Source organism: Hoplias malabaricus, chromosome Y (assembly GCF_029633855.1).
Source record: "Hoplias malabaricus isolate fHopMal1 chromosome Y, fHopMal1.hap1, whole genome shotgun sequence".
Taxonomy (NCBI): Eukaryota; Metazoa; Chordata; class Actinopteri; order Characiformes; family Erythrinidae; genus Hoplias; species Hoplias malabaricus.
In genome coordinates this window covers 73,805,221-73,827,958 of record NC_089820.1, presented here as the reverse complement: position 1 = coordinate 73,827,958, position 22,738 = coordinate 73,805,221, and the positions used below count along the sequence as shown (strand labels likewise).

Here is a 22,738-nt window from a genome sequence, read left to right as displayed (position 1 = left end):
TTCAAGCTGGACAGCCAATCACAGCAGAGCTCATTTACATATGCAAAAGATATACACAGTGGCATAAGCTGTATGTAGGTGTCCTTTTGCACAGCTGTAATCAGCAGACCCTAAAACTAAGGATATGGGCTCTTTAAAACTTTCTGTCCTCAGTGTCCTTGTCAAAGACGTCCCTTATCTCGCGCCCGTGACCAAATAACCTACAGTGTTTGTGTTCTATCAGGCTTCTGTTGTTCAGCGTCAGCAGCCTGCAGGATAAGGCAGGATCAGAGCGCTGTTCTCGGTGCGGCCCGAATTACCGTCTCCTCCAAATGCTACGCAACTTTGATTCACAGAGAGCCGCGCCGTCTTCGGCGACCATTGATTAGAAACACGTTCAAGGCAGAGAACAATCTTCGGGGGAAAGTTCTAGAAATCAACAGAATTCCAGACGTTTTTGGCCCGAGGTGCTTTCGCGAGACGTCAGGTTTTTTGCTATCTTTGATTCACAGCCGTGGCCCAGAGTCACAGCTTTGTGTGTTCAATATCTCGCCCCACGTTTACACAACCATGTGCATCGATACAGAGAGAGAGAGAGAGAGAGAGAGAGAGAGAGAGAGAGAGAGGAGGAGGAAAGAAAACAGCTGACAGTAATGAAACTAATCTTAATTAAATACAGAAAAAAGTGAATATAGTACTGACAAAAACAGAGAGAAGAGAGACAGCAAAAAAGCTGAAGAGAGAAACAGAGAAAAGAAATTGGAGAGAGAGAAAGAAAAGAGCAAAAGACAGAAAAGGAGGAAGGAAAAGAGGGAAAGACTGACAGAAATAAACAACAAACAGAGTGTGAAGAGAAAGAGCTGGAAAGAAATAGGAATGAAAACCACAGAGAGAAAAAAGAGAGAGTCGAGGGAAAGGACAGAGAGTGAGAGAAATAAACACAGAGAGAAAGAGGAAAGGTGAGTCTGTGAATGAGCCCATACCTTGGTGTCAGACCCGTCTTCCCAGTACTGGAGCTCGTATTTGGTGATGGGCTCCTGGACGGGCAACAGCCACTTCAGCAGGATCCGAGTGTCCAGTTCTGCCTCGGCTTCGAAACCGGATGGCTGCGCTGGGACTGGGGGAAGAACACGGCAAATAAGACACAGCACAGTTTATCTCGGGGGGGACCACTGATCAGCTTCTGCTACCACAGACCTGGCCCACCGGACCCCCAGGAAACCAAAAGTGGCTCCTCTAGCGAGGGGAAATTCAAACCTAGAGAAAAAGGAAGGCCTCGCCCTTAAGCAAGGGAGTGCCTTGCAAGTGGTGGGATGTGAACCGGTTCTGTCCGACATTGTGGATCGATGCCCTACCGACTGAGCAAACTCAGCACCTCTGGAGAGTTAATGATGGTCTCTGGAGAATCCACTTACAGGGTCTGTAGGATCATGAGGCTGAGCCTTTCAAGCTTCAGAGTTCCTTGGCAGTCTGGGGGTGATGGGGAGGTGGGTCTGTGATAGCAGACCAGTGGTTACCCCCATGACACAGGTAATAGCTTAACACACTGGACCACGATACACATGAAAATGAAAGGCATTTTTGTGGTCGATATATTGTCCTAGAAATAATTGCGATAAACGATATTGTTTGGTCCAATCACAGGCCTTTAAATGCCACTGCATTGTGTGCTACATAGTGTAGAAGAAAACATTTGAGATTCAGCCCTAGTGGTCTGGCGGTGTAACTGCACAACGAAGTAGGCTCTGCTTTAAGGAACACTAGGTAAGATTTGGGTTTTTCCTGCTGGGCTCCCCCTAGTGTAATTCATATTTACAGCACAGTACTGAAATCAATGGGGACCGAACGGGGAGAAAAGTGGTTTTCTACCCTCCACCACAAGTTACATAGTGCAGTTTCTGCAGTGCCGAACCTGGTGAAGCAATGACAGAGGCTCTATTCATATTACAGCTCAGTGGATCATCACGATGGTTCTGAAGCTGTAATATTAAGGTATAAATATTACGTAGTGTTCCTTTAAATCATCTGCACATGAGCCAAGGGCTAGAGGGGACTAAAACCATGTGTCTGCAGGTCAATTTTAAACCCTCACCTCCTTGCTGAGTCTTCACTTGCAGCGTGTCAGATGGGGGTCCGTCCCCAACGGAGGTGAAGCCCAGGACCCTAAGGCTGTAGGTGGTGTTGGTGATGAGGCCGGAGATGGTGGTGAGACGGCTGTCGTCCGTGTTGTGCTTGTGCCAGGCGCTAAGCTGGGCGTCTGCGTCTGTGCTGTAATAGATCCTGTATCCTCGGATCTGCCCGTTGGGCTCCTCTGGAGGCTCCCACTGGACCAGCATGGTGCTGGCGCTCAGCATCCGGGCCTGGACGTTGAGCGGGGGAGAGGAAGGAGCCTGCTCTCCGGTCCGAGTCTCCACCGGGTCACTGGGCGGCCCCCTGCCAATGTTATTGACCGCCATGACCCTGAACTCGTACTCAGAGAAAGGGCTCAGGCCTCCGATGCTGTAGCGGGTCGTGGCCACTCCGTCCACCTCCTGGAAGACATTGTCCGTGGCTTTGGAGCGATACTGGATCATATAATAGGACACGGGCTCTGGGTTCCCGGAGTCCCACGTCAAAGTCACGCTGGTGGCCGTCGTCTCCGTCACGGCCAGAGACGAGGGGGGCTTTGGGAGGGCTTAAGGGTTAGAGGAGAAGAAAAGTAAATGTTAAGTCAAATCAAGTGGTGTTTATTGTCATACCTCAATATGGATATCATGAATCAGACTCTGTAGGATAAGTCTCTGAATCTGATTAATCTGAATGTGTTGGATTGGATTTGATGAATCTGATTAATCCAAATTAGTGGATGTGAATTTTGTAGACTGAATCTGATGAATCTGAATTTGATGGATGTAATATGATGAATGTGAACATGAATTAGATAAATCTGAATATGGATGTAATAGATTAAATTAAAAGCACAGACAGACAGACAGACAGACAGAGATGGAGACAAACAGACAAAGACAGAGCCAGAGATAAAGACAGACAGACAGACAGAGACAAACAGACAGAGACAGAGCCAGACAGAGATAAAGACAGACAGACAGACAGAGACAAACAGACAGAGACAGAGCCAGACAGAGATAAAGACAGACAGACAGACAGAGACAGAGCCAGACGGAGATAAAGACAGACAGACAGACAGAGACAGAGCCAGACGGAGATAAAGACAGACAGACACAGACAGAGATGGAGACAAACAGACAGAGACAGAGATAAAGACAGACAGACAGAAATAGAGACAGACGAAGATAGAGACAGACAGACAGAGATGGAGACAGACGAAGATAGAGACAGACAGACAGAGATGGAGACAAACAGACAAAGACAGACAGACAGAAACAGAGCCAGATAGAGATAAAGACAGACAGACACAGACAAAGATAGAGACAGACAGACAGAGATGGAGACAAACAGACAAAGACAGACAGACAGAGACAGAGCCAGATAGAGATAAAGACAGACAGACACAGACAAAGATAGAGACAGACAAAGATAGAGATAAAGACAGACAGACACAGACAGAGATAGAGACAGACAAAGATAGAGACAGACAGACAGAGATAGAGACAGACAGACAGAGATGGAGACAAACAGACAAAGACAGACAGACAGAGACAGAGCCAGACAGAGATAAAGACAGACAGACACAGACGGAGACAGAGACAGACAGAGATAGAGACAGACAGACAGAGATAGAGACAGACAGACAGAGACAGAGATAGAGACAAACAGACAGACAGAGACAGAGATAAAGACAGACAAAGATAGAGACAGACAGACAGAGATAGAAACAGACAGACGGACAGACAGAAAGAGACAGACAGACAGAGCTAGGGACAGATAGACAGAGCTAGAGACAGACAGAGAGAGAGAGACAGACAGACAGAGAGAGAGACAGACAGACAGACAGAAACATTAACAGACAGACAGAGATAGAGACAGTGAGACAGACAGACAGAGATAGAGACAGACAGAGAGAGAGAGACAGACAGACAGACAGACAGATAGAGACAGACAGACAGACAGACAGATAGAGACAGACAGAGAGAGAGAGAGAGAGACAGACAGACAGACAGACAGAAACATTAACAGACAGACAGAGATAGAGACAGTGAGACAGACAGACAGAGATAGAGACAGACAAACAGAGAGAGAGACAGACATACAGACAGAAACATGATCAGACAGACAGAGAGAGAGAGAGAGAGAGAGAGAGAGAGACAGACAGACAGAAACATTAACAGACAGACAGAGATAGAGACAGTGAGACAGACAGGCAGAGAGAGAGAGACAGACAGACAGAAACATGATCAGACAGCTAGAGAGAGAGAGAGACAGACAGACAGACAGACAGAAACATTAACAGACAGACAGAGATAGAGACAGTGAGACAGACAGACAGAGAGAGAGAGACAGACAGACAGAAACATGATCAGACAGACAGAGATAGAGACGGTGAGGCAGACAGAGACAGATAGAACTGTCTCGTCATTGTGTCTTTAAGATTTTGCGTCTGGCCTCCAGATAAATGTCTGTGACATTCTCCGAGTCCATATTGATTGGTGAGGTGCAAAGTGCAATCAATAGAAGCAGCGGCTGATAATGCGGGTTGTGTGTGTGTGTGTGGCTCTGAGGGAATGTGGGGATGGAAAGTTGAGTGAAAGTAACAGAAGTAACTAAGTAACAGAGAACGCATTTTAAATGTCAGTGTTTTAACTTAAGAACAGAAAGTAAAGCAGACCGCCTTAAAACTCAGAGCTCTTACTTTACCAGCAGTTGTGGGTTAGGTGTCCTACTCTAGTACACTGCAGATGGAAAAAGGGGAAAGCAGTGTTCTTTCACTCTCCTGCTACCATTGTTCTGCCAGAGCAGGGGAATGAATAGGGGATTTTTCGAAGACCACTCTTCTGACCTTTCATGCTTAGGGACTTCCCCAAAACACCACTGCAGATCAACTGGTGCCTTGTGGAGCTGTGACTGACACTAAACATGCCACTGATATCAAAATGAATGTCCTGGCATTTGAGACATGGTTTGAGAAATCATGTAAATGTTATAAAATCCTAAAATAATATTTGTTCTTGTTTGTGTCATTACTTAATGATTAACTGTGACTTTAATTAAACGTACAGTAATGTTTATTACTGTCTTATGATTTAAAATGGTCTTAATTAACGTACCCTTATTGTAAAGTGTTACCAATAGGTAGATCGTGGTGCCCACGCCTTTTCCAGGGGACAGGTTATTTTAACGTGGAGCTGGAGCGGTGGGGGCAGTGTCTAAATTTGACGTGAAAAATCTGTACTCAGACCCTGAATTGAATAAGAGGTTACAAACAATGAATGAATGAATAGTCAATTGATTATCAAAGTAATCCTCAGTGAGTGAGGGCGGATATTGGGACTCAGAAAATGCTGATTCACTTTATTTAAATGATGCGTGATCGTCTAGCCATAAACTCATTGGGCAGCCCTGCTGTAGATACTGGGTTTGATATGTTCCGAGACACACACACACATACACACTCCTGTACCTAAAAGTAGGGGAACATACAGTGACCAATGAACCAAACACCAACAAAGGTGAGATCACACACACACACACACGACATATGTAACCTTACAACATCACGCGGACGCTAAGATTAGCCGCTAGCCTGCAGATAAACGTCTGTGACATTCTCCAGGTCCGTATTGATTGGCAAAGTGCAAAGTGCAATCAATAGAGGCAGCGTCTGATAATGTGCGTATGTGCCTATGTGTGTATGTGTGTGTGCTGGACTCTGAAAGGTCCAGCGAGACCAGAACCCTCTCAGACAGCTGCTCTGAGTAAACACAAGCTCGGAATAATCTAAAGATCACAGAAGGCCATTCATTTTCTCCGGAAAGGTCCGCTGTAAAGAGACAGAACAGTCCCGAGAAGCTCACAAGCAGCACACAGCGAGGGGCTGGTATTTTTAATCCGTATCTGACCCAGGGTTTTAAACATCTGGTCAGAGCCTTTGAGGGGGGCTTAAAGAGCAGGACGGTTTAATGGAATAACTTCAACATGAATATTAAATAAACTAATGGTTTTGTTGAAGAGGATTTTAATTTAATTTTAATTTTTTGAAAAATGAACAGTGCCATGATTCAGTACACAGTGCATCGTGTGTGTATAGTGTGTAGTAGTGGGCATAGTGTAGGTATAGTGTATGGTAATGTGTGTAAATGTTAGTAAAGATGTGCTCCTGCCCTGTGTCCAGTCGTTCTTGGTCGGCTCCGGACACGGGCGGTCTCACCTTTGACGGAGACCTGCGCGGTGGTCTCGATCATGCCCAGCGAAGAGATGGCCACGCAGGTGTAGTTGGCCGACTGCCGGATGTTGGTGAGCTCCAGGACGTTCCGGCCCACCGGCATGTCCTCCTCCCTGGTCAGCTCCACCTCGCCCACCATCCACTTGACGTAGGGCATGGGGGACCCCACGGCGACGCAGGTGAGGTTTATACTGCCCCCGGGCATCACCTCCTGGTTCATGGGAGGAATGGAGAACCGAGGGGGCACGCGGCGCACTGCAGTGAAGAGCACACGGGGAGAAAAGGGAGAGAGGGTTAGAGAAAGAACCACTGTCGAAAACTCAACCACACACTGTTGTTTTCAGTGAATTACTGAGTGAATTTGACTTCCGTCAGATTTTAATGAGGTGTGTTGGGGGCAGGTGGGGGGCGAGGGTGGGAGCGGGTGTTGGATTGAGGCCTGGTCAATAGGACACACAATGTTCTCTCTCTCGTTCTGATATGCAGATAAGCTGACATTAAAAAGGTTCCATGGAGACAAGAATAGAAGGGGGGGGGGTGAGAGAGAGAGAGAGAGAGAGAGAGAGAGAGAGAGAGAGAGAGAGTGAGAGTGAGTGAGTGAGAGAGAGAGAGAGAGAGAGAAAGAGAGAGAGAGAGAGTGAGAAAGAGAGAGAGTGAGAGAGAGTGACAGAGAGAGAAAGAGAGAGAGAAAGAGAGAGAGAGTGAGAGAGAGAAAGAGAGAGAGAGTGAGAGAGAGAGTGAGAAAGAGAGAGAGAAAGAGAGAGAGAGTGAGAGAGAGAGTGAGAGAGAGAAAGAGAGAGAGAGAGTGAGAGAGAGAGAGAGAGAGAGAGAGAGAGAGAGAGAGATTGAAACAGGCTGGTGCTGTTTTAAAGGAGGGGTGTGTGGTGGTGTGTGTTTGTGTAGGGGGGGGATTTGTGAGTTAAAGATGGCCTTTACTGATCAGCACCACCTGCACTCATCCTTCACTGTCTGTATTCCTTTATTTCTCTCTCTTTTCAGGGATCTGGAAGGCTGCTGGATTTCTATCTGTTTCCTCAATGAAGGCTTTGTTTAGTTCTGAGCAGAACTTCACCGCCGTGTTTTACAGAGATGGAGACGCCAGGTTCCGTTCACCACCGCTGGAGAGACATCAGAGTCTCTACAATTAACCACTGCGCACCTGGACTGTGCTCACCACTGAACTTCCCCTTTACAATTTCAAGACCCTCTCCCACTCTTCACCCACCAACGGGGGAACGACGGGGGGCACACATCCGCAGTGTTTACCCTAATTAAAAGTCATCATTTTTAATAAACACAAATACAAACACAATAAAAAACTTCCTTCATCGCCTCAGAGTCGGAAAACAGCCAGAGCTTCGGCGCACTAATCACACACACGGCGGCACACTTCCTCTAATTAAACGGCTTCATTTCTCGCATAGTATTTGCATATTACACTTTATTGACAATGTCTGGTGCAGGAGCAGCAGGTGAACGCACGCAGAGCGGAGGAGGAACATTGCTGATAACAAAAAACAACAACATGTGCTCTGAAAGACCAACACGCCATTGCCCGAGATAAAACAACCATAGACAACACACGGTGTAAACACAACAACAATGCACTACTAGAAAGGTACAAGATGTAGTGCTCTAACAGATTAAAAGGAACATGTTCCCCCTCTTCTCCACTGTGGAACACAGTTCTGGGTCTTAATGGAACGCCACAATCTCCACAGCAGCGTCCAAACAGCCCTGTTCAGAATGTCCGCTTTCATCGCCTGTTCCTTTAAATTACAATGAGCAGCTTGCTGTTCACCCCGACCCAGAGTGCACAGCAGTGGGGTTTTAAGCCGTTTTTACTCAGTGCTCTTATTTCTCTGTGCTCATTCTGTCTGTTTAGCTGCGTTTAACCTCGTCATTGCGCTCTCAGATAAACGCGGGTCCAGCGCTGTGATTGGACAGACTCAGAAGAGGGGGCGGGACGACTCTAAAGTCTCTGCACTTGACGTCGGAAGCGAAGCAAAATCAGAATGGCTCGTTTTATCCCATGTTTTCTAACTTACAGCAAACAGAAAACTGACTGGATGGCCTTGTTTCACAGTGTGTGGGTTGGTGGGCTCCAGATCACCACATTAATGTGAACATCCACTGAACACGTGAGTTTTCCATTATATGTCCCACAGTATCTGGATTTTTTTAATATTTACATATATTTAAGCAGCAAAGAATGTTGCATAAAAAATCTACAAAAAATCATGTTCAGCAAAGCAATTTTTGGCACAATTATATAAAATTAAGGAGGCATAGCAGGGACAACTCAACATCGGGAGAAAAAAATACAAATCTGAGGCTCATGCAGGATTTCTGGAGGAAATTAAACCTGAAATTATACAGTGTGAGGGTCAGAGGTTCATGGTAATATCAGATACCACAGAAACTAACCTTCGCGTAGATCTGTTTATGTGCAGATGGACAGGTGGAGATTAGATGGAGACGAATGGAGACGAATGGAGACAAGAGTGAGAGACAACAGTGAGAAACCACCCAGCTATGAAGAGACAGCGGATATTTCAATGGAAACATCTATTAGGCATAGATGTGAGGAGAAAACATGGCATGCACACACACACGCGCACACACACACGTGCAAACACACTAATTTCCAAAAGTTTCGGCCATTTGGTGGAATGTAAAGTGAGTGGCAGGAGCAGCACATTCAGGGGGTGTGATCTAAATCTCAAAAGAGTAGAGACTGTAACTGCAGCCAATAACAACAGGCAATAAGCATCTGTATTGATTTAGAGTGGTCTTTTATTGATAAAGATGCTGATTACTGTCATAAATGGCACACTAATTGTATCGCTCTGGATCCTACTGTGTGTGTAGACAGTGATTCTACCAGCAATGGTGTTAATGTAACAGAGCTGGGGCTACAAAAGCTAATGGATAAATATCTATGAATTTCATTATGGATTAACTAGTCTACTGTTTATTCTGTGCTCCCATGGTAAACATAAAAATGTTGATGTATTTTATGGGCTGCTGTACTGTATTTAATCTGCTAGACATCTAATGACCGAGAGAAAGGAGTAAGGAAGCAGAAAGATTAAGAGGAGTTAAAAGTTTGCTGGTAACGGCTAATGCTGCTAACAAACACTGTAGGTCAAAAGTCACTGAAAGAGCTAAAACAATGTACGTAAATATACATCAACAAAACTCTCAAACTGTGTCCAGATCTTAAAAATGTCTTCTTACGCCTGTGTTTAGACAAATCCAGCCAAAGCTGAGAAGTTAGTAAATAAATAAATAAACAGATTGCTAGCTAGCTAGAGAGATAGCTAGAGAGATCTTTCTTTATTTTACTTGTTCACTGCTGAGTATTTGCCTGTTTCTATGGTAAACACTACAGTGTTTGCGTGAGGAAATGTTGTTAGTGACGTCTCTCTCTCTCTGTACTCCACAGAGTGAGGGTTATTGAACGATGATCGGCACGTGGAGCGGGAGCCTGGTTGTTTAGCGTTAGCGTGACAGCTGAAGGGTGGCGCTCGCTCCGGGCCCTTTGGCTCAGAGCCATAAACTCCGTTATTCTCCACACAGAGAAAAAACTGGGCGTTTACTCCCACAGCAGGGGTGTGTTCAACACACACTGCTGTCATGCTGTTGTCCTTTAATCCCCAGGTGGATCTGTTTACTCTCACCTTCCCTCGGACACAGCTAACGTTACACTGTTTCTCAGGTAGTTGCTATGACAGAAACGAAGCACAAAAGAGATACAACCTCCTCTCCTTTCTCACCCTGTTTAACCTTTTAGCACCCAGCCTGATCCATGAATACCTCTCTATCAGAATAAAACCTCATATATTTCACATTATTTCACTGTAACTGGACCTTTATAGCGTAAAAGAAAAGACCAACAGAAAAAATGGCTTTGGATTATATTATAGTAGTTGCCGACTCAGAGATACAAGGTTTTAGAATCTATCTAGAATCCATTTTTAAAAAGAAGGGTGTTAAGTTTGATCCCCATTTACTGCAGTAACGGCCTCTACTCCAGCCACGTTAACATTAGTGAGGTGACGTACTGATTAGTTTACTTATAGAACACTATTCTAATCTAAAAACTACATTTCAGAATATGTCACAGTCATCAGCCACAAAATAGAAACTACTGCCAGGCGAACACCCTGTGTGAATGCCCTGTGTTCAGAAGGGAAAAGATTTGAAAGCCCTGAATACACACCTCTGCTGGAAAGAAAAACAAAACAGCAGCACCGAAGCAATACCGCTAGGAAAAGCAACCTCACCTCGGACGTAGAGATTGGCCGGAGCGGAGTATCGGGTCCCGGCGCTGTTCATGGCCACACACTCGTACTTGCCCTGGTCCGACTCGTCACTGTTCTCTATCTGCAGAGCTCCTGACCAACACACAACAACAAAACCAAGTAAATACATACATTAATTAACAATATCCAACTTTGCATGAGATTAGGGCACACTCCTGATCTAATCACGCTGATTTATTTGAGTAAAATATGAAAAATATGACAATGTAATACAATGCTTTATTCACGCAAACTGCAGTAGAAAAAAATGAATAAAATAAACAATTCTTACTGAAAAAGTCATATGGCTACTTTGGGACTGAGTCGAATTCCACTCATCTTTTAAAAATGTAAATATGTAAAATAATAAGCATTATAACCTAATTATTTCAAATAAGGAAATGAATATTTCTTAAAGTGTTTTATTAATTAGTTTTTTAATTATTTCTACATAAATAAAAAAGGGGGATCACACAAACAAACCACGAGACACATGACCAGATTATATATATATTTCTAAGAAAAAATGAGTTGTTCTCTACTGTAAAAAAAAGTAAAATATAAATAAAACATGTTATTATTATCTGTATATCTGTGAATATGCTATTTAGTATATTTAAAATAAACAAACAAAATATGCCATAAATTTTGCACAGGCCACACTTTAAGTTTTAAGTGTTAACACACAAACAAACAGAAAAAAATGAATTTGTGAATTAGGGAATAAACAGAATCACTTCATTTTGCAGCAGTGCCTTACAACTCTTACAACAATATGTTTATATATATATACATTTAATATAATTAAATATAATATTAATTTATATTCCAAACGAATGTATTTTGCAGTGCTGGTGCCCACGATCAGTGAATATGAGGTGTTTAAATGTCAGATGGAGTTTACAGCGTGGTTTTATTCATGTGAAATCGCAGACGTGGCTGTTTACTCTGAGCTGATCGCGCAGATTGTTTGCATCCAACAAATCAACACATATTTGCCTTAAAGTGCCATAAAAAGCTTATACCACACTAACGTCAGGCTTACGACGCACAGCAAATGACCTCACAACGCACGCTGGGTTAATGACAGATTTAAATGCAGCAGAAAATTGCTTAGTCCACAAAAACCCTGAACAAACCAAAGAGCAGCAGTAAACTGCCCCTGGAAACACGTCCATCTCAGTCCACGCCACAACTGCAGCTGCGTTTCGTATAATTTCATTCTCCTGCATACGTTTTATCTGTTATTAAACAACGAGTTATTCAGTTATTAGAAAACAACACACACAAACTAAAAACTGCAGCAACACACTGCTCCAATTTAACTGAGACACACATACACACTTTTTTAACATTTCACAAACCCTCACAATCATCTAAACCTGTTTTAACATGCTGTAGTAATATATTACTATTCATTTGTTTTGTTCTGATTTTTTTAAGTCAGGGATTCTTAACCTGGGGTCTCGGCGTAGTCCCAGAAGGATCACGAGAAAAATATGATGATGCAAACCGATGTGCCGAGAGACAGATCTCACAGTGGAACTAACCCATAGGGGGCTCTGCTGGTTCCTGCTGCTGCACACTCTCTGTACGCCATTAACACAGAGAGGTTTGTGTGGATCAATCTGTATCGGTTATAGTAACTGTTCCTTAATAGGCAGTTTGTGTCTGATTGGCTCCTCAGGACATTACGGGATGAGCCAGTGGATGGTTCCTAAACTGGGAGCTTGCGTCTGATTGCGGGTATAGATGTATTTCTTCTGCAGATTCTCTCCTGACCGTGGGGACTGATCTAATGTAGCTGATCTGCTCTGATTCTCCTGCACTGTTTCTGCCGGTCAGAATCATTCTGATTGACCACTGCTTGGTTTACTTGTGAATGGCACTCTTTGGTTTAGTTTTCCAGGATCTAACCAGACTCTAACCAGTGCACTAATCTACACACAACAGTCACTGCTGCGCTAGAGCTACACTCACTGAGTTACTCATTTATATTATTAAGTGAGTTGAGGAGTTGTGAAAGCAGGGCTCACAAAGTGATAAAGGTTAAGACCCCCCCGATTCAAACATCTAAGTCAAAACCAAACCTCAGTGCACAGTCCTCACGTTACAATACAGGAATACCATTAAAATTACACAGTATTCTTTTAATGTGGTAAAACAACAGTCTAATTCACTCGGCCCGAAATCATGGGTCCAGCTGCAGAAACCAGAGCCGTCCCTCACTCTGAACTCAAGACAAACGGATGGCTGCCGTTCTTGGTTCTGACAAGCAGCAAATTACTAATCATTTCCCAGAATGTTTGGTGCTGATTGCCTGCGTCTCTCGCTCTGGGCGACATGTTGAGCTCAGGGGGGCCTCCATCGCAGACAAAACAGAAATGAAATAAAGAAAAACATGAAGAAAAATAATCTTATTCTTTAAAAATCTGTGGAATTCAATCCCACTGTTTATAAAATAATCAGTGGCTGACATCTGTTAATTATCAACCACTTATTTTATTTTCATTATTATTATTATTATTATTATTATTATTATTATTATTATTATTATGGTCATGATGTCTGGTCAGAAATGCTAACCCTCACAGTCTCATAGTCACACATTTGTGAGAAGAGGTGTTTGATGAGGATGGATAGAGTGGGGACACTGGGATTCATGCTCTCACAGTAAAATGAGTGAAACCATGACTGGAACCGGGTCATGGGCAGGGGACAGTGATGCTGCACACAGGAGAAACAGCTCTGTCCATTTGGAATTAAAATCATAACTTAGTTTGTAATTGTTTCTTAAATTAAACAACCTGTCAACCTTTACTTTCAGTGCAATGAAGGGAAAGAACCACAGTGCAGAGACAAAGGAATGGAGCTCAGACTTTGAGAGTGGAGGTGAAGATGGAGAGATCGGGGATGGAGGATGAGACGATGCTTCCTTTTTATTTTGAGACTCATCTGGTTCTCTTACCTCGGATTGGAGTACCTCCTTAAAGCCAAAGCCAACGCAAAACAAAAATCGAGAGACAAGCGTTAGTACAGGAGAGAGAGAGAGAGAGAGAGAGAGAGAGAGAGACTGCAATCTTAGACAGAAGAGCTGTGAATGGAGGAGGGAGGAGGAAAACCTTGCTGAAAATATTGTAAAATTAATCTCCTGATATTAGTGTGTAATATTAACCTGTCATTAATCAGCTGTATTTATCAAATCTACAGAAAACCCTCGTATCTCCAGACAGTAGAGCAGTGACCCGAGCGTCCTCGAGTTTAAAGAGGCGTCCACTAAATGAGCTGGATTTACTGGAGAGCGATGAAGTTTAAAGCCTCTAATCTGCCCCTGATTCCGAGCCAGTGGTCTTCAGGAAGGGGGGGGGGGGGGGTCCAATCGATCGGCAGCTCCTCAGACCTGATTGTAATTGCCCACTGTTTTCTTTTGTTTTAGGGCGGTTTAAGCCTTGTTTGATGCTGAGGGCGAGTCAAGGATTCTCTTTAAAGCCAGGCAAGGCTATATACACCCACACCCCCAGCTACAACACTGATAACACTGGTGGTCTGTTTAAAGCGCCCCTTGTTGAGTGTGAGGGGATGTATATAATTACAGGAAGTAAACAGTTGGTTCTTGAACATGAAGGTGCTACTGATTAGTACCTTCCAAAGGCGGTCCGAAGGACAACAACTGGGTCATGGATGCCCAAGACTCATTCTGTCAATGGCTCTAGAGTTAATTTATTTTTATTAATTACTAGTAGTGGGTAAGGTGTAGTAGTCAAAAACATGGCTGTGTCCCAATGTGTACTATGCACTAATACTATATAGAATATACTATGTACTAACTGCAGGCCAGTACACAAAATATTAATATTCGATACTGTTTCTTACTAACAGGACGTGTAAACTATTGCTATGACAACGCACCTCACACTAACTTTCATTTTCAGTGCTGTCTGCCATTTTGTACAAAGGCTGAAACTCAAACATCTCGCTCCACACTACGTAGTGCACAGTGCAGGTCAGAATTAACTGTGCCTGCACTAAAATTGAACACTGTATGTCAGATAATAAACGCATTTATATTCAGTTTAAGTTTCACTTTCCTCTGTGTAACATCAATGGCACTTTCTGAGTGTAGTAGCATTAGTTTAATCATTTGTGAAGTGCACTATGTAGGGATTAGGGACACCACACTTAAAAGTAGTGATTGTGTTTTTCAGTATACTCAACTTGACACTTATAACTATATCACATACTCAAACAGTAGTGAGAATTAGCATTAAGTGCACAATTGGGATGAGCCCATCACTCTACACATCACAAACTGGGGTTCAGTTCCTCCTACACCTGCTACACCTTCACAAATTCTACAGTAATTCTAGGGTTACAGTGCGGTTGAATGGATTCAGGAGTGAGGGATTTTTAAATATAGCAGAACTGCAAGTAACAAAAGCTATAAAGTATATCTCAAGCTAAAGGGGTGGGACTGGGAGGCTGTTCCAGCTGTAGAGCTGTAGAACACATGCACTGTATTATTGCAGTGAGGGCAGAGTGTGTTACAGTGTGTGTGCAGGGTGTTGTGGTCACCTGAGCGGAGCTGTTTGATTCGCCCGTTGCTGCTGTTGATGTCTACAGGCAGAAAGTCTTTGAACCAGGAGATCTCGGGGTCTGGAGTCCCGCTGGCGGCACAGAGCATCGTGGCGGTGCGAGTTCTCTCCACGACCTTCAGCTGGGGACCCATATCTATACTGGGAAATCCAGCGGGAATCTCGTTCTCTGGAAGAGAGGGAATACATGAGGGGTGAGCGTGTGAGTAGGTGAAACTGTTTGTTGACTGGGTGAGTAGTCAGACCCACCTCGACGCTGATCAAGATGAATGAATGAATGAATGAAATAATAAGTGGATAATACTTCAACTGCTCTATGAAACTCTAAGTATCATCATAAAACATAAAAAATATCAGTTTTTTAGAGCGCCCCCTAGACCCCCTGTAAAAGAGCGCCAAAGTGGGGTCCAATCTGTGCACACTGTAACCTGAGGAAACATGTCTGTGTCTATGTGTTTGTGTGTGTGTGTGTTGTTTCAAGAGACTTCAGTACTTGAAGCGTTCACATTAAATGGTGTGTATAATGTTTCATTTACAAGTCATTACTAAATCTGTATTTATCTGCATCCCAAAGATCTGTAAATAATTACCACATCTGCTTTAAACTCTGCAGCTTCTCTCACTGAGGCCAAATCCTCACAGCTCTGACTTAGAGCCCTGAGGGTTATATACATCCTACGTTCCCCTGAGAAAGCACAAACAGAAAGTGTGGCTTTGCGCTGTAAGTAAATGTAAACCTATGATAATGATATGTGTCATTAAGATGTAAAAGAAGCTACATGCGGCCCCGTCTTCGGCTTAAGGCCCTCGGAGAACAGAGAGGATGGTCGGGCAGCGTACGAATACAAACGGCAAAGGTCAGCTACCTGCTCTGGTTTTACTGCAAGGCTTCCTATCTTCTCTATGTTGACCATCTCCTCGGAGGAGTTCCTGAATAACAATGAAACCACATCTCCTCCAGCAAGAGTCTGTCCCTGGCAACTGCGGGCAGGATGAGTTCAGACGAGTGTGTTTCTACCCTCTGCTGGGTTTTGTTTACACAGACAGTGGAGACATGTCATATTTCAGGTTCTAAAGCTGGGCGGGCGACTGAGTGTGGACAGAAGAAACACAGAAGGGCATTGAAAATTGAGTTTCGAATGACAAGGTGATGATGTCTCACGAAACCCAAATCACCTCTAATACACCACGCACTAGACTTACATCTCTGCTGTGTATTTACTACACTCATATAGAGTCTAAAATCTACTACTCAAGTGATTATTACTGTTTATTAACTGATATCTCCAGTTAAAGCTCCTGAAGAGTGTTTACTCTGGTCATTTATGCTCCAATATCTTCCATTGAAAGTCAAAACAATATTACAATTTAATATTTCTGCACTAAAATGACAGTTTCACAATCGTGATGCACCACTGAGCTGGAATAAGGAGAATAGAGCCTCTGTCGTTGCTACTCTGGGCTCAAATGTGCAGAAACTGCACTATGTATCTTTGGAGGAGGGTCTTAATGAAATGTCTGTGACCTGACAGCACTTTTAAGATCACCCACTTTCGGTTACTGTTCCTTTAAATGATAATGAGGCGCTCGCTGTTCACCCCGACACTGAGTGCACAGCAGTGAGGAGCGAGGAGCAGAAGCTCTGGTTTTTAGCTGTTTTTGCTCGGTTCTCTTTTTCCTCCATTCTCCTTTTCTTTGTTTTTACTCAGTGCTCTAATTTCTCCACGCTCGGGTCCTGTGATTGGACAGACTCTGAGAAGGGTCGGGGAAATTCTAAAGCCTCTGCACTTGACAGAGCACAATCACAACGACTATTTCCTCCCATGTATTCAGACCTAGGCAGTGCACAGAAAACTGACTGGGTGGTCTTATTTCACAGTGTGTGCGTAGGTGGACTCCAGATCCACACTTTAATGCCCCAGTAATATATGCCCCAGTCAATGTTAATTCTCGGTGTATTCACTGCGGTGTGTGTGCACTTTAAACAGTTTACTGACCACATCATTACTCATGAAGGAAAATAACCATCGCTGCACTGAAACAAGGAGAAGGACGGAGAAAAAGCAGCTGCTGCTGATGCAGAAAATACGTGAAGGTTAAGATTTATACGAAGCGGAAGTGTTCGGTGAAAACGCCACAGGGCACCAGTACAAGCAGCTCTCTATTTTTCTGTCAGGGAAGAACGACATCACTCACTTTTCATATTTACAAAGAGAACTGAGGGTCTCTACTCCTCTGTGAAGACTTTAGACTAGATGCTGGAACACTGCTGTGAGGATTTGATGGCATTAAGCCAGGAGAGGTCAGGTACATTAGCTGTGGCTCTCCAGTTCATCCCAGAGACACTGGACCTAGCTCCATCTTATCAGAGGGCAGAGCTTCACTGCTTCACTCCCAATGCTGTCGGGTTGTACACACCGCTAGTGCAGCCTTAGTGACCACAGGCTCATTTGCAGCTGCTCCAGAGCTTCATGTTTTCCTGGTGTGTCTCCAACACCACACTCCAACACACCTTAAAGTAGCAGAATTCCCTCTAAAGACACTTGTAATACATTCAACACACACTTCAGCCCGACCAGACAGAGGCTCAGTCACTAATCTGGAGGATGGAGGGGTAAAATCCTGCAGAAAAGTCTTTGTCTCTCTCCGTCTGGAGTCGGGGACGTAGGCACCTCCACAGATGGAGCTTAGAGCTCGAGACGCTGCCAGCTCTGCTCTTACTGTTTCCCCTGGAGCTGCTCTGACAAGGTGCAGGGCTCTAGAGGAATGAGGCACTCGTCTGTAATTGGACTGTTGTCTCACTACAGCACTGGGGGAAGATGGAGGAGGTCCGGTCCAGTACAGATTTGTGTAGTCACCTGAAATAACAAGTGAGAATTCAGATTCTTGCACCCGCCGTTGGCCTAATCTCTGTGTAATCTCTGGGACGAGACGCTCTGGAGCATCTGCACATGAGCCTAAACGTCACCACACTCAATACCAACAGAGTCGGAGAGAGGGAACTGGAACTGGAGAGATGGAGCTCCTTTGGGACGTGGCCAGAACTTGATCTTATGCCATCAGATCCTCAGAGCAATGTTCCAACATCTGCTATAAAGCCTGTGAAGAACAGCAGAGGCGGTAATTATAGGAAAGTCAATCAAAATCCCTGTCAATGACCTTCTGTTTAGAATCCATCCTTGGTTGAGGTGACTCTCTAAGGTTCTCACCATCATCTGGTGTGTCACCCTAGTGGGGACTGGGGGGCTCCAGAGGGGGCAGTCTGAAGGCTGCAGTAGAATGTATAGCCCATATGTATGTTAGAGTCTTGTACCTGACTGAAGCTCTGCTGACTGCTGTTAGTTCTACTTCTCTGTCTGTGTAACGCAGCCGACTGTGTCTCAAACGGCGAGACACAATCAGTGTTAAAGTCCTGGTTTCAAAAGACTCTCCGTCAACAGCTTTCAGGTTTTAACAGCAGCTCCTCACGGCTCACCTTTTAACCCCTGGATCCGACAGCAGCGGAGGTTGCCAGGAATTTAGAAAAAAAAACAAAAAAACACACTCCCGCAGTTTTATTGTCAGAGTCTTGTTTCTCACGTCAGGCCACAGCAGCGAGTCTGAACGCGCCGATTTCACTGAGCTCATGCTTTCTTAAGCAAAAACTCACTGACCTGCTCCTGGGTTAACAAGGACGCTGTGCTTTAGCTCCAGAAGTTTGCAGATAACTGGGTTAATGTGTCTACGTTGGGGCCTGTGGGTATGTTGTCGATTAAACCTCAGAACACTACTGTACTCAACCAAAGCACCGTTCTCAGAGAAACCGAGCGTAGCCGCCGATTAATGGGGTTTAAGGCAGGTTTGGAGGGATCTGTCCATCCAGACGTCTGAGGATGGACATCTCCTGCGTTGTCTGAGAAGACAGAAGGAAGCCAGAGCTTTATCGACACCATTGAGTGGGAAAAAAAAGAGAGGAAAGAGTGTGTGATGTTGTGGATACAGTGGAACGACCTGAACTCTGCTGTAAACAGTTCACAGCATGGCATCACTAAAGCGACCGGTTTGAACTTGATGGACAGGAGAGTGAAAGGTACGTTTTGAAATTGTAATAATATTTATAATCTACTTATTTTATAATATTTTATTTTACCTGCAGTGAGAAATATTCCGGTTTTTAAGGTAGGTTTCCTTTAAGAGTGCAGATGGGTCCTTTACTCTGTGAGTCCAGGTACAGGAGGGTACAGTGTGTGTGTGTGTGTGTGTGTGTGTGTGTGTGTCTGGCACGGTTATGGTGGGAAGAGACAGCAGAGGGAGGATAAATGAAAGCATGGGGGGGGTGTCAAGAGGATTTCAGATGCCAACCTCCTGCCAGCTCCAATTACCACAGCGACTGGAGCCTGTCCACAGGGCCACGGGTCAAATCAGAACCGCAGGGGAAAAAAAAGTGAAACCCAACCTCCACCCTCAGAGCCTCATAGTCTCCCAACTCAGAGCCTTGGAGAGTTCACATTCGGAGCCTCAGAGCCTCTAGCCTTCTCCCTCACAGCCTTCAACATCAAGATCCTCAACACTGAGGGTCTCCAAACTCTGAGCTTCTAACCTCACGCCCTCTGAGTCACCAACAACATCCTCAAACGTATCCAAATTAGAACCTCAGAACCTGCACCTTCTGAGGCTTCAGCCTGAGTACCTCCAACCTTAGAGCTTCCAAACGTCAGACCTTAGAACCACCAACATCCTCAAATGTATCCAAATTAGAACCTCAGAACCTGCACCTTCTGTGTCTCCAGCCTCAGAACCTCCAACCTCTAAGTCGGACCTCAGAGCTTAGAACCATCAACATCCAACCTCGGAGCTTCAGAGTCTCTAACCTCAAACATATCCACGTCAGAACCAGAACCTTCAGAGTCTCCATGCTCAGAGCCTCCAATCTCAGAGCCTGAAACTTCAGATCCTCCAGTGCCATTTCCACTTCTCTGTGCGGGGCTTCCTCTCTCCAGCTGCACATCCTTTCAGACCCACTGCTTTGAGAGGTCCTTCTCCATTCTTTTCTGTTGTCTAGACATGAAATAAAGGAAGGGTGCTCTCCAATTTTCAGTTCTGTAGAGAGCCTGTTTTGCGTAGTGTGCAGTTGAACAGAAACGACACTGGAGAGATGATGGACGACGACAATTAACGGTGAAGTATCTGTGTGTGTGTGTGTGGGGAGGGGGGGTTCTCTGAGGGGGAATAATGGTGTAATATATGACAGCTGTAAAACAGACACTTAGCAATATACCTTTCACATTCCAGTTTCTTCTCTAATAAAGCGTCCCCTCCTTCAGCAGAAAGCCCACACCTCATTCTTCACCTGCCGCCCTTTAGCTCATTAATTAATGACGGCATTAAGTCTTCATCAAATATAAAATGAATTATTGAAAGAGCTACATCAGCGTTGGGAAACGAGGACTTAATATCCACCCTAATGCAGTCGCCGTTACGCAGTATTCCAAACATAAATATGCAAATATTCATAAAATATGTATAAGTGCTTATGTAAGTAAACAAATATAAACGCTTCCTGTAAAGAGCAGACGAAGAGAAGACGCTGAAACACCTTCACGCAATATTTCATCTATATTTCTGTGGAATAAATGATTGGAACAATTATAGAATGTATTTTTGCACCGATTCAAGGGGGAAGCACAGTGGGGTCCCTGGGATCCTGGGGTGGACCTTCTCCTCACGTTGCAATTTTATGGATTTTCAAGGCATCCCATAGGAACTGGATTGAGCTCCATCACTCCACAGAACACAGTTCCACTGTTCCACAGCCAAATACTGGGGGCTTTACACCCCTCGAGGCAACACTTGGGATTGGGCACAGTGGCTCCTGATTGTCTCATGTCATTTCATGCTTTTCTGTGGAGATTAGAGTGGGTAATGTGAATATATACTGCTTCTCCTTCTCGCTTTGTGCTCTCTCTCTAATAAAGTCATCCAGGTGTCAGTGCAGTGTTTTGTGGAGGCATTCTGGTCAGTGCTCTTCCAGCAGACCGCTGTTTATCTGTTTATCTGAGCAGCTTCGAGGGGAGAAAGAGGGGGGTGGAGAGAGAGAGAGAGAGAGAGAGAGAGAGAGAGAGAAAGAGAATCCAGACCTGACCTTTGGTATAATGCACTTTTCTCACTGAGAGAATATTCACCCACTTCCCTCCAACAGACACTTAATCAATACAGACCTCTCTCTTTCACACACACACACACACACACACACACACTTTCTGCTCCTATATCTCTATATATACACCTCACTTGCACACGCCCTGCTCTCTCTCTCTCTCTCTTCCCCCACTCCAATTTACACACCCTCTCCTTCCCTCTGTCCTCTGTCCAACCTTTTTACACATCTTTTACCTCTATTCATCCCCACTTTCCCTCTCTTTCACCTCTCCATTTCCATTTCTCACCCTTTTACTTCTACATTCCCTCACTTTGTTCCTGCACCTTCCTTCCACCCGCTGTGTTCCTCTCTCCTCTCGCTTCTGCTTTTCTCTGCTCCGTCTCTGTCCCTTCACATTCTTATCTCCTCGTCTCTCTCTGTTTTCTCTCTCTCTCTCTCTCTATTTTCTTTCTCTCTCACCTCTATATACACCTGCTTCTCACTTCTATACTCTCACTTCAGTCTCTCTCTTTTTCTGTCTCTCTCTCTGCCCTGCACCTCCCTCCATCTTCACTATGATGTACAGCTCTGCCACAGGCGTCCGTTTATTTATGCCACTGCGCTGTTTTGTACACAACACACACACACACACGACCCATTAGTGTGAGCTGCTAAATCACGACCTCTCACCTTGAGCTCTGACATCACATAAAATCACAAGATATAAGAAGCAGCATCCTGAATTATCTGCTCTGTTACTGAAGGCTTTACACTGTGTGCTGGGACATTGCTGTGAGGATCTGATGGCATTCAGCCACATAAACATCAGTGAGGCTGGGTGGGGTTACACTCCCTACCCTCCTCCAAGAGTTACATAGAGCAGTGTCTGAAGTGCTGAGCCCAGAGTAGCAATGACGCAGCCCTGTCCTCCATATTACGGCTCGGTGGAGCATCACAATGTTTTTGAAGCTGTTATTTTCAGATAGAATTACTATCTAGTGTTGCTTTAAAGTCCTGTGGATGACAGTAAAACCTTTCGTGTGTCACAGCTGGTGATGTCAGTTTGTGTGGGACGGCGTGTATCAGAGAATATTCTAGAGAATATTAATATAAAAGGGTGCTGACTAAAAGGAGGCAGTGTTTATGCATGATTGTTGTTGTTGGAAGATGCTTTAATATGTGTGTGTGTGTGTGTGTGTGTGTGTGTGCAAGGAATATATCACAATGCGGGGACCTGTTTGCCCACTTACATTGTAGGGCCCTGTCTTCCTTGTGGGTCCACCATCTAGTCCCCAAAATGTAACCATTACATTTCAATGTGAAGATGTGTTTTAATGTTGGGTTAAGCTTAGTATTAAGGTTGGGATCAAGCTTAGCCCAGTAGGAATTGAAAGGTTAATGA

At 44.4% G+C, this 22,738-nt stretch overlaps 1 protein-coding gene across 5 annotated transcripts in view; it reads right to left on the bottom strand.

Moving 5' to 3' along the window:
- LOC136678357 (receptor-type tyrosine-protein phosphatase F) overlaps window positions 1–22,738 on the bottom strand; it is a 187,723-nt gene that overhangs the window by 62,142 nt on the left and 102,843 nt on the right. For 4 of the 5 annotated variants that reach the window (XM_066656393.1, XM_066656390.1, XM_066656391.1 and 1 more), the window contains exons 5-9: window positions 15,199–15,387; window positions 10,609–10,719; window positions 6,305–6,574; window positions 2,072–2,653; window positions 963–1,096 (exon numbers count right to left, since the gene is read on the bottom strand). In XM_066656393.1, the coding sequence (XP_066512490.1) occupies window positions 963–1,096; window positions 2,072–2,653; window positions 6,305–6,574; window positions 10,609–10,719; window positions 15,199–15,387 (1,286 nt within the window). Of the gene's footprint in view, window positions 1–962; window positions 1,097–2,071; window positions 2,654–6,304; window positions 6,575–8,746; window positions 8,759–10,608; window positions 10,720–15,198; window positions 15,388–22,738 lie in introns of all 5 variants that reach the window. The other variant, XM_066656389.1, reaches the window with a different exon arrangement.